Source organism: Rhinoraja longicauda, chromosome 28 (genome assembly GCF_053455715.1).
Source record: "Rhinoraja longicauda isolate Sanriku21f chromosome 28, sRhiLon1.1, whole genome shotgun sequence".
Classification (NCBI taxonomy): Eukaryota; Metazoa; Chordata; class Chondrichthyes; order Rajiformes; family Arhynchobatidae; genus Rhinoraja; species Rhinoraja longicauda.
Genome location: NC_135980.1, coordinates 18,827,474 through 18,840,096, shown reverse-complemented (window position 1 = coordinate 18,840,096; position 12,623 = coordinate 18,827,474). Strand labels below are relative to the sequence as shown.

Sequence of the window (12,623 nt, the reverse complement as noted above, 5' to 3'; positions counted from 1 at the left end):
TCATAAATATTATGTTTACCTCGTTAATAATGTTTGCTGATTCGATCATGTATAATGGGGAACTGAGATTTTGGAGACTTGGTGTGAATGGCAGGTTGAGCACATTGAAGGTGACGTTGAATGGTCTCCTCTGAACTTCATCTGGTTTTACCGTTTCAGGTACTATCGGGGGTTCCACTACAACAGAAAGAGATACAAAGCAAAATGAGGTTAAAAGTTTTCACACTGTCCTTAATACAATCAGTCTGAAAAAAAGTCCCCACCCGAAACGTCACCTATCCATTTTCTCCAGAGATGCTGCTTGACCCACTGAGTTTCTTCAGCACTTTGTGTCTGTTTTACTTAAAAGATTTAACCTTGTTCAAGGTGGTGACAAATCATCAAGACAAAGCCAAATTAAGGGGATCTTTCTCGGTGTACAACATGCATTTCAAAAGTTGGACAAGTTCGAACCTTGCCCAGTGAAGATTAACTTTCCTAAACTGTCATGAGTTCCAATTTGTCTGAGTCTCCTACAATCCCAGCAATGCATTGATTTTACTGGGGAAACATACAGAACACCCGCTTTTCGTTCCATTCAAAATGGTTTCTATGGCAGCCCGTAGTCTCTGTAAAATAAGGGGCAGCTTTTTAAATAAATCAGGGATTCATGGTCAATTGTATGGTGCATTCCTCCAACTTGGCAGTGTGGTGGGGAAGGGGATGGGGGTACGGGGGGGGGGGGGGGGGGGTACGGGGAGATAGAGGACCGGAGGGTCTGGGGGATGGAGGGAGGGGGGGTGGAGGGAGACACGCAATGGTGAACCTCCGCCCCAGTCTGAGGTCCAGAACGCTCTGGAGCAGGTTTTCATCAAGGATCTCTCTGTACTTTGCTCCGTTCATCTTTGCCTCGATCCTGACTAGTCTCCCAGTTCCTGCTGCTGAAAAACATCTCCACAGCATGATGCTGCCACCACCATGCTTCACCGTTGGTATGGTATTGGCCAGGTGATGAGCGGTGCCTGGTTTCTCCAGACGTGACGATTGGCAATCAGGCCAGAGTTCAATCTTGGTTTCATCAGACCAGAGAATCTTATTTCTCACAAAATGCTGGAGTAACTCAGCAGGTCAGGCAGCATCTCCCGAGATGCTGCCTGACCTGCTGAGTTACTCCAGCATTGTGTGAATAAATCGATTTGTACCAACATCTGCAGTTATTTTCTTATATCTTATTTCTCACGGTCTGAGAGTCCTTTAGGTGCCTTTTGGCTAACTCCAAGCGGGGTGTCATGTGCCTTTTACTGAGGAGTGGCTTCTGTCTGGCCACTCTACCATAAAGGCCTGATTGGTGAAATGCTGCCAATATAGTCCTTCTGGAAGGTTCTCCCATCTTCACAGATGAACACTGAAGCTCTGTCAGAGTGACCATCAAGCTCTTGGTCACCTCCCTGACCAAGGCCCTTCTCCCCGATATCTCAGTTTGGCTGAGCGGCCAGCTCTATGAAGAGTCCTGGTAGTTCCAAATTTCTTCCAGTTAAGAATGACGGAGGCCACTGTGCTCTTGGGGACCTGCAATGCTGCAGAAATTGTTTTGTACCCTTCCCCAGATCTGTGTCTCGACACAATCCTGTCTCGGAGGTCTACGGACAATTCCTTTGTCTTGATGGCTTGGATTTTGCTCTGACATGCACTGTCAATTGTGGGACCTTATATAGACAGGTGTGTGCCTTTCCAAATCATGCCCAATCAATTTATTTTACCACTGGTGGACTCCAATCAAGGTTTAGAAACATCCCAAGGATAATCAATGGAAACAGGATGAACCTAAGCTCAATTTTGAGTGCAATAGCAAAGGATCTAAATGTTTATGTAAATGTGATATTTCAGTTATCCCTTTTGAATTATTTTGTGAAAATTTCTAAAAAGCTGTTTTCGTTTCTTCATTCTGTGGTATTGTGTGTAGATTGATGATACAAAAATGAATTTAATCCATTTTAAAATAAGGCTGTAATGTAACAAAATGTGGAAAAAGTGATGGGGTCTGAATACTTTCTGAATGCACAGTAAAATGAAAAGCTTTTGTTGCGTGCTAACAAGTTAGCGGAAAGACAACACATGATTACAATCATGCCATCCACAGTGTAGAAATGCACGATGAAGGGAATAACGTGAATTACTTTTGATGAGGGGAGAATAAAAATGTGATTAATATAAGATTAGTATAAAGGGGTAGATGACAACAGCACAGACTCCACGATCTAAAGAGCCAATTTCTGTGCTTTAATCATCATGACACTAACGGTCTATGATTATCATTTCCAATGAAGCAAAGAGATGAAAACATAGATGGTAATGGGATGGTGACATCACATCCACTTTCCATTGTCACACATGTGCTGTCTTAACATCACTAATATGGAGGCCACATCTGACAATATTTAGTGAATGTTTGGTAAATATATTCACTGATGTTATCCACTGCAACAAAAGGCAAATTTAGTGAAATATGAAATTCAAAACAGTACTCACTGGTTATAGGTGATGGTTCATTGTAACCTGAAAGATTAAAAGAATAATGATGTATCTGGTGAAATGTGTACATAAAATACAGGAAGATAAGAGATTATGACATTTTCTGAACTTGTTCGCTCTAATGCAATAAATTTGATCAGAAGTAAATCCTCATTTCATTGATACATACCGTTCACGTAGAGGCTGTTACTGTCCAGTAAAATTGGTCCTAGAGTGGTGATGCCATTGGACAGGTCTCTGAACACACGGTACAATCTAACCCTGTTAACATCCTGAGGATCAGAGTCATTTCTGAAGGTGCAGTTTGCATGCACTCTGGTGCCTTGTACAGCGGAGGAGCTGTGGAGTAAATGCAGAGGCAATTAAGTAAATCTGCATGATTTAAGATTTAAAGATGTATACTTTTACTGAGGTCACACGTGGTGTTGAAGCAAACACAGACCAGGATGCTTCTTAGTTTTCCTTACCTGAATGAGAGAACTCTGCAGCTGGAGAAGGTTCCGTTGACATTACTGCGACTAAACAGTTGGTTCAGCTGTAAAAAGCAGTGGTTAGAGTATCAGACTAACGAAACCATGAGTAATGAATGAATTATATCAATCAGTAATTTGTCAACTGACCTGCAAAACAATGATATTTGCTGCAGAATTGAATAATGCTGAATTGGGATCTTGTAAATCTGCTGCTGAGGTCAAGTTAGTTGCAACGAAGGTCACGTTAAAATCAAAGGGATTTGTTTGCAAATTTGGAGTTGTAGTCTGTATTGGTGATATTGCTGTTAAGAAATTAGGCAAAATTATTAAACAATCAAATAAAAAAATTGCCTCTTATTGAATTATTGTTATCACTCAGTGTAAAGAAGGGAAAGAGTGTTACACAAAGATGAATAATGTATAGTTCAGAGCTCTATGGTCGCTGCAAAATGACCCAAGTAAGCAGGTCAATGGTAGGACCTTGGTGCAGTAGAAGAGGATGAGTTTGAGTTTGGTTTATTGTCACTTGTAGCGAGGTAAAGTGAAAAGCTTTTATTGCGTGCTAACCAGTTAGCAGAAAGACTATACAGGATTACAATCATGCCATCCACTGTGTACAAGTACATGATGAAGTGAATAACGTGAATTACTTTTGATGCGAGGAGAATAAAAAATGTGAATAATATAAGATTAGTATAAAGGGGTAGATGACCATTGGCACAAACACCACGATCCATAGAACCGATTTCTGTGCTGTAGCCATCATGACACTAACGGTCTAAGATTATCATTTGCAGTGAAGCAAAGAATTGGTACATTGGCATTTTGGGTGCAGCCTGTTGGAATGTATGTCCAGCAGTGGAGATGAAAACATTGAGGATGATAGGATGGTCACATCTCATCCACTTTCCATTGTCACACACGTGCTGTCTCAACATCACTAATACGGAGTCCATATCTGACAATATTTAGTGAATGTTTGGTAAATATATTCATTGTTGTTATCCACTGCAACAAAAGGCAATTGAATTAAAATATGAAATTCTAAAAAGTACTCACTGGTTGCAGGTGATGGTTCATTGTATCCTGAAAGATTAAAAGAATAATTATGTATCTGGTGAAATGTGTACATAAAATACAGGAAGATAAGAGATTATGACATTTTCTGAACTTGTTCGCTCTAATGCAATAAATTTGATCAGAAGTAAATCCTCATTTCAGTGATACATACCGTTCACGTAGAGGCTGTTACTGTCCAGTAAAATTGGTCCTAGAGTGGTGATGCCATTGGACAGGTCTCTGAACACACGGTACAATCTAACCCTGTTAACATCCTGAGGATCAGAGTCATTTCTGAAGGTGCAGTTTGCATGCACTCTGGTGCCTTGTACAGCGGAGGAGCTGTGGAGTAAATGCAGAGGCAATTAAGTAAATCTGCATGATTTAAGATTTAAAGATGTATACTTTTACTGAGGTCACACGTGGTGTTGAAGCAAACACAGACCAGGATGCTTCTTAGTTTTCCTTACCTGAATGAGAGAACTCTGCAGCTGGAGAAGGTTCCGTTGACATTACTGCGACTAAACAGTTGGTTCAGCTGTAAAAAGCAGTGGTTAGAGTATCAGACTAACGAAACCATGAGTAATGAATGAATTATATCAATCAGTAATTTGTCAACTGACCTGCAAAACAATGATATTTGCTGCAGAATTGAATAATGCTGAATTGGGATCTTGTAAATCTGCTGCTGAGGTCAAGTTAGTTGCAACGAAGGTCACGTTAAAATCAAAGGGATTTGTTTGCAAATTTGGAGTTGTAGTCTGTATTGGTGATATTGCTGTTAAGAAATTAGGCAAAATTATTAAACAATCAAATAAAAAAATTGCCTCTTATTGAATTATTGTTATCACTCAGTGTAAAGAAGGGAAAGAGTGTTACACAAAGATGAATAATGTATAGTTCAGAGCTCTATGGTCGCTGCAAAATGACCCAAGTAAGCAGGTCAATGGTAGGACCTTGGTGCAGTAGAAGAGGATGAGTTTGAGTTTGGTTTATTGTCACTTGTAGCGAGGTAAAGTGAAAAGCTTTTGTTGCGTGCTAACCAGTTAGCAGAAAGACTATACAGGATTACAATCATGCCATCCACTGTGTACAAGTACATGATGAAGTGAATAACGTGAATTACTTTTGATGCGAGGAGAATAAAAAATGTGAATAATATAAGATTAGTATAAAGGGGTAGATGACCATTGGCACAAACACCACGATCCATAGGACCGATTTCTGTGCTGTAGCCATCATGACACTAATGGTCTAAGATTATCATTTGCAGTGAAGCAAAGAATTGGTACATTGGCATTTTGGGTGCAGCCTGTTGGAATGTATGTCCAGCAGTGGAGATGAAAACATTGAGGATGATAGGATGGTCACATCTCATCCACTTTCCATTGTCACACACGTGCTGTCTCAACATCACTAATACGGAGTCCATATCTGACAATATTTAGTGAATGTTTGGTAAATATATTCATTGTTGTTATCCACTGCAACAAAAGGCAATTGAATTAAAATATGAAATTCTAAAAAGTACTCACTGGTTGCAGGTGATGGTTCATTGTATCCTGAAAGATTAAAAGAATAATTATGTATCTGGTGAAATGTGTACATAAAATACAGGAAGATAAGAGATTATGACATTTTCTGAACTTGTTCGCTCTAATGCAATAAATTTGATCAGAAGTAAATCCTCATTTCAGTGATACATACCGTTCACGTAGAGGCTGTTACTGTCCAGTAAAATTGGTCCTAGAGTGGTGATGCCATTGGACAGGTCTCTGAACACACGGTACAATCTAACCCTGTTAACATCCTGAGGATCAGAGTCATTTCTGAAGGTGCAGTTTGCATGCACTCTGGTGCCTTGTACAGCGGAGGAGCTGTGGAGTAAATGCAGAGGCAATTAAGTAAATCTGCATGATTTAAGATTTAAAGATGTATACTTTTACTGAGGTCACACGTGGTGTTGAAGCAAACACAGACCAGGATGCTTCTTAGTTTTCCTTACCTGAATGAGAGAACTCTGCAACTGGAGAAGGTTCCGTTGACATTACTGCGACTAAACAGTTGGTTCAGCTGTAAAAAGCAGTGGTTAGAGTATCAGACTAACGAAACCATGAGTAATGAATGAATTATATCAATCAGTAATTTGTCAACTGACCTGCAAAACAATGACATTTGCTGCAGAATTGAATAATGCTGAATTGGGATCTTGTAAATCTGCTGCTGAGGTCAAGTTAGTTGCAACGAAGGTCACGTTAAAATCAAAGGGATTTGTTTGCAAATTTGGAGTTGTAGTCTGTATTGGTGATATTGCTGTTAAGAAATTAGGCAAAATTATTAAACAATCAAATAAAAAAATTGCCTCTTATTGAATTATTGTTATCACTCAGTGTAAAGAAGGGAAAGAGTGTTACACAAAGATGAATAATGTATAGTTCAGAGCTCTATGGTCGCTGCAAAATGACCCAAGTATGCAGGTCAATGGTAGGACCTTGGTGCAGTAGAAGAGGATGAGTTTGAGTTTGGTTTATTGTCACTTGTAGCGAGGTAAAGTGAAAAGCTTTTATTGCGTGCTAACCAGTTAGCAGAAAGACTATACAGGATTACAATCATGCCATCCACTGTGTACAAGTACATGATGAAGTGAATAACGTGAATTACTTTTGATGCGAGGAGAATAAAAAATGTGAATAATATAAGATTAGTATAAAGGGGTAGATGACCATTGGCACAAACACCACGATCCATAGAACCGATTTCTGTGCTGTAGCCATCATGACACTAACGGTCTAAGATTATCATTTGCAGTGAAGCAAAGAATTGGTACATTGGCATTTTGGGTGCAGCCTGTTGGAATGTATGTCCAGCAGTGGAGATGAAAACATTGAGGATGATAGGATGGTCACATCTCATCCACTTTCCATTGTCACACACGTGCTGTCTCAACATCACTAATACGGAGTCCATATCTGACAATATTTAGTGAATGTTTGGTAAATATATTCATTGTTGTTATCCACTGCAACAAAAGGCAATTGAATTAAAATATGAAATTCTAAAAAGTACTCACTGGTTGCAGGTGATGGTTCATTGTATCCTGAAAGATTAAAAGAATAATTATGTATCTGGTGAAATGTGTACATAAAATACAGGAAGATAAGAGATTATGACATTTTCTGAACTTGTTCGCTCTAATGCAATAAATTTGATCAGAAGTAAATCCTCATTTCAGTGATACATACCGTTCACGTAGAGGCTGTTACTGTCCAGTAAAATTGGTCCTAGAGTGGTGATGCCATTGGACAGGTCTCTGAACACACGGTACAATCTAACCCTGTTAACATCCTGAGGATCAGAGTCATTTCTGAAGGTGCAGTTTGCATGCACTCTGGTGCCTTGTACAGCGGAGGAGCTGTGGAGTAAATGCAGAGGCAATTAAGTAAATCTGCATGATTTAAGATTTAAAGATGTATACTTTTACTGAGGTCACACGTGGTGTTGAAGCAAACACAGACCAGGATGCTTCTTAGTTTTCCTTACCTGAATGAGAGAACTCTGCAGCTGGAGAAGGTTCCGTTGACATTACTGCGACTAAATAGTTGGTTCAGCTGTAAAAAGCAGTGGTTAGAGTATCAGACTAACGAAACCATGAGTAATGAATGAATTATATCAATCAGTAATTTGTCAACTGACCTGCAAAACAATGATATTTGCTGCAGAATTGAATAATGCTGAATTGGGATCTTGTAAATCTGCTGCTGAGGTCAAGTTAGTTGCAACGAAGGTCACGTTAAAATCAAAGGGATTTGTTTGCAAATTTGGAGTTGTAGTCTGTATTGGTGATATTGCTGTTAAGAAATTAGGCAAAATTATTAAACAATCAAATAAAAAAATTGCCTCTTATTGAATTATTGTTATCACTCAGTGTAAAGAAGGGAAAGAGTGTTACACAAAGATGAATAATGTATAGTTCAGAGCTCTATGGTCGCTGCAAAATGACCCAAGTATGCAGGTCAATGGTAGGACCTTGGTGCAGTAGAAGAGGATGAGTTTGAGTTTGGTTTATTGTCACTTGTAGCGAGGTAAAGTGAAAAGCTTTTGTTGCGTGCTAACCAGTTAGCAGAAAGACTATACAGGATTACAATCATGCCATCCACTGTGTACAAGTACATGATGAAGTGAATAACGTGAATTACTTTTGATGCGAAGAGAATAAAAAATGTGAATAATATAAGATTAGTATAAAGGGGTAGATGACCATTGGCACAAACACCACGATCCATAGAACCGATTTCTGTGCTGTAGCCATCATGACACTAACGGTCTAAGATTATCATTTGCAGTGAAGCAAAGAATTGGTACATTGGCATTTTGGGTGCAGCCTGTTGGAATGTATGTCCAGCAGTGGAGATGAAAACATTGAGGATGATAGGATGGTCACATCTCATCCACTTTCCATTGTCACAAACATGTGCTGTCTCAACATCACTAATACGGAGTCCATATCTGACAATATTTAGTGAATGTTTGGTAAATATATTCATTGTTGTTATCCACTGCAACAAAAGGCAATTGAATTAAAAAATGAAATTCTAAAAAGTACTCACTGGTTGCAGGTGATGGTTCATTGTATCCTGAAAGATTAAAAGAATAATTATGTATCTGGTGAAATGTGTACATAAAATACAGGAAGATAAGAGATTATGACATTTTCTGAACTTGTTCGCTCTAATGCAATAAATTTGATCAGAAGTAAATCCTCATTTCAGTGATACATACCGTTCACGTAGAGGCTGTTACTGTCCAGTAAAATTGGTCCTAGAGTGGTGATGCCATTGGACAGGTCTCTGAACACACGGTACAATCTAACCCTGTTAACATCCTGAGGATCAGAGTCATTTCTGAAGGTGCAGTTTGCATGCACTCTGGTGCCTTGTACAGCGGAGGAGCTGTGGAGTAAATGCAGAGGCAATTAAGTAAATCTGCATGATTTAAGATTTAAAGATGTATACTTTTACTGAGGTCACACGTGGTGTTGAAGCAAACACAGACCAGGATGCTTCTTAGTTTTCCTTACCTGAATGAGAGAACTCTGCAACTGGAGAAGGTTCCGTTGACATTACTGCGACTAAACAGTTGGTTCAGCTGTAAAAAGCAGTGGTTAGAGTATCAGACTAACGAAACCATGAGTAATGAATGAATTATATCAATCAGTAATTTGTCAACTGACCTGCAAAACAATGACATTTGCTGCAGAATTGAATAATGCTGAATTGGGATCTTGTAAATCTGCTGCTGAGGTCAAGTTAGTTGCAACGAAGGTCACGTTAAAATCAAAGGGATTTGTTTGCAAATTTGGAGTTGTAGTCTGTATTGGTGATATTGCTGTTAAGAAATTAGGCAAAATTATTAAACAATCAAATAAAAAAATTGCCTCTTATTGAATTAGGAAAATAACTGCAGATGCTGGTTCAAATCGAAGGTAGACGCGAAATGCTGGAGTAACTCAACGGGTCAGGCAACATCTCAGGAGAGAAGGAATGGGTGACGTTTCCGGTCGAGACCCTTCCTCAGAGTGTTGTCAGGGGAGGGGCGGGATATAGATAGGATGTAGTAGAAGACAGGAAGATATTGGGGGAACTGGGAAGGGGGAGGGGAAAGAGAGGGACAGAGGAACTATCAGAAGTTAGAGAAGTTAATGTTCATACCGAGCGAAATATGAGATGCTGTTCCTCCCATTTGCGCTTGGCCTCACTATTACAATGGAGGAGGCCCATGACAGAAAGGTCAGACTGGGAGTGGGAGGGGGAGCTGAAGTGCTGAGCCACAGGGAGATCAGGTTGTTTAAGGTCTCGCCGATGTAGAGAAGTTGACATTTGGAACAGCAGACACAATAGATGAGGTTATAGTTGGTGCATGTGAACCTCTGCCTCACCTGGAAAGACTGTTTGTGTGCTTGGCTGGTGTCAAGGGGGAATGTAAAGGGACAGGTGTTGCAGCTCCTGCAGTTGCTGGGGACAGTACCTGGGGAATGGGTGGTTTTGGTGGGAAGGGATGAGTGGACCAGGGAATTACAGAGGAAACGGTCTCTGCGGAAAGCAGAAAGTGGTGCAGTTTGGAAGATGTGGCCAGTAGTGGGATCCCGTTGGAGGTGACGGAAATGTTGGAGGATAATTTGTTGTAAACGACGGCTGATGGGGTGGATGGTGAAGACAAGGGGGACTCTATCCTTGTTACGAATGGGGAGAGGGGGAGCAAAAACGGAGCTGCGGGATTTGGAGGAGACCCTAATGAGATCCTCATCTATAGTTGAAAAGGGGAACCCCGTTTCCTAAAGAATGAGGACATCTTTGATACCCTAGTATGGAACACCTCATCCTGGGTGCAGATGCGGCGTAGACAGATGAATTGGGAGTAGGGGATAGAGTTTTTACAGGGAACAGGGAGGGAAGAAGTGTAGTCAAGATAGCTATGGGAATCAGTAGGTTTGAAGAAATGGCCACTGTAATGTTACTATCAGTGTTGGTGAAACTATTAGTGTTGATGGGATAGCCACATCTCATCCACTTTCCATTGTCACACAATTGCCGTGACTGCATCACTAATATGGAGTGCACATATGACAATATTTATTCAATTTTTGGTGAAGAATATTTACTGTTGATATCCACTGCTATAAAAGAAAATTTTGTGAAATATAGAATTAGAAATGGTACTCACTGGTTGTAGGTGATGATTCATGGTAACCTGCAAAATCAAGAGAATAGTTATGTCTCTGGGTGAGAAAACACATGCAAAGTAAAATATTATCAGATAACAGTTCTAATACAATTAAATAGATGTTTAATTAATATTAAGATGTACCATCCACAAACAGGCTGTTGCTATCCAATGAATATGACCCCAAAGTGGTGATGCCTTCTGTGTTGTTCTGAAATTCATGGTAAATCTGAACTTCATCAACTCGTTGGCCGGAAGTAAGGATGATGAAGACACAGATTGCCTCCACTGTAGTATTGCCATCACTTGCAGGACTGTAATGGACAAAAAGCAGGTGTTAATTAGCTTAAAACTTTTCAACTAATAATACTAAATAATTGAATGTCTGTTAATGCTAGAAAGATATATTCCCGTATAAATAATTAATGGTTGATTTCTAAAATGAACAGGTCGTGGATTTGTTTCTGTCATCATAGATGTTGTCTGTTCAGCTAAATATTTTCAACACTTTCTGTTTTCCATGTAATTATTAATCTTCAATAAAATTATGTTACAAGTTGCACCAGAGCCTGCTGGGCCATTCCACTTGCCTGGTATCATTGCCTGTTACCTTAAAAATGACCTACTTGCCAGTTCTCATGACCCAAGGAATCCCGGGGAAAGAATGGCACAGTGGTGCAGCTGGTCGAGCTGCTGCCTCATAGCACCAGAGATCCAGGTTTAAACCACGGTGCTCTCTGTGTGGAGTTTGTACATTCTCCCAGTGACTGCATGGGCGTCTTCTGGTCGTTCTGATTTCTACTCACGTTCCTAAAGATGTGCATATTTGTAGGTTATACAGTATGACTGCTGTAAATTGCACTTAATGTATAGGGAGTGGACGAGAATATTGAGATAAAATAGAACTAGTTTTTAATGGGTGATAAGTGGTCGTCATGGACTTGTTGAGCTGATGAGCCTGTTTCCACATTGTATCTCTAAAACATAAAACTCGATCAGCCTAACCAAAATGGTGGGGCCTCAAGAGGCACAGTGAACAAGCCCCACCCAGCAAACACTCCTCAAGTTTTAACATCTGTCAACGTCTTGTCTCTGGTTATGTTGGCTGTGAACTCCATGAGTAGTCTGTACATTTCTGAGATATCCCAAGATGTTTAAAAATAATGGAAATTGCAGAAAATGATTTATAACCAAAATAAAGTTGATGAGATATTTAAAAAATGGAATATCGTTAGCTAAATTAACATTAAGAATGTAAGCTAACAAGAAACCTATCTTTTCCTTTGCGTCCGAATTTGTTGCTCTATCATCTCAATTGACAGGGGGATCGCTCGTGATAGAATCCCCATTGACAGAATTGCTTCTCTAATCCTATTTCACACCTGACACCACATTGAGGAGGTTAAATTCAAACAAAATACTTGGAGCTCTTATTAGGAGTGGAGTCTAAATAAACTCCAGGCGAGGGTCGGAGATGAAGTCAACTGACATATTGGGACTTTCTAAAGCTGAGTACATCCTGCATGGTGAGTTTGTCTGGAAGCCCCAAATTAATGTTATTTAAATCTAAAAGATGTATTTGAATCAGAAATGTCAGTACTAACTGACAAGATCCAAATCGGCTCTTGATTGTGACAATATGTGAGGAAATCCACTCCTCAGAGTTTACTTGGCATATAAATGAGAAACAAAGTAGAACAATGAAACTTATTTGCTACAAGTACATTAGATACAAAAAAATGTACAATAAATCATCTATCATTCTAAGTAAACTAAACCATGATAGTGAAAAAGCGAGACAATGAAAGAGTGTTTATTTGTCATACCCACCACAATTGAAGCAAAACAATGAAACTCTTA

General features: G+C 39.6%; 1 protein-coding gene across 1 annotated transcript in view; it reads right to left on the bottom strand.

The window, feature by feature from the left end:
* Window positions 1-10,642, bottom strand: part of LOC144607204 (mucin-16-like) — a 46,674-nt gene extending 36,032 nt beyond the window's left edge. The window contains exons 1-17 of the mRNA XM_078423884.1: window positions 10,558-10,642; window positions 9,274-9,428; window positions 9,121-9,188; window positions 8,823-8,992; window positions 7,737-7,891; window positions 7,584-7,651; window positions 7,286-7,455; window positions 6,202-6,356; window positions 6,049-6,116; window positions 5,751-5,920; window positions 4,667-4,821; window positions 4,514-4,581; window positions 4,216-4,385; window positions 3,132-3,286; window positions 2,979-3,046; window positions 2,681-2,850; window positions 20-177 (exon numbers count right to left, since the gene is read on the bottom strand). Of these exons, the coding sequence (XP_078280010.1) occupies window positions 20-177; window positions 2,681-2,850; window positions 2,979-3,046; window positions 3,132-3,286; window positions 4,216-4,385; window positions 4,514-4,581; window positions 4,667-4,821; window positions 5,751-5,920; window positions 6,049-6,116; window positions 6,202-6,356; window positions 7,286-7,455; window positions 7,584-7,651; window positions 7,737-7,891; window positions 8,823-8,992; window positions 9,121-9,188; window positions 9,274-9,428; window positions 10,558-10,642 (2,208 nt within the window). The remainder of the gene's footprint in view (window positions 1-19; window positions 178-2,680; window positions 2,851-2,978; window positions 3,047-3,131; window positions 3,287-4,215; window positions 4,386-4,513; window positions 4,582-4,666; window positions 4,822-5,750; window positions 5,921-6,048; window positions 6,117-6,201; window positions 6,357-7,285; window positions 7,456-7,583; window positions 7,652-7,736; window positions 7,892-8,822; window positions 8,993-9,120; window positions 9,189-9,273; window positions 9,429-10,557) is intronic.
* Window positions 10,643-12,623: the final 1,981 nt, after the last annotated feature.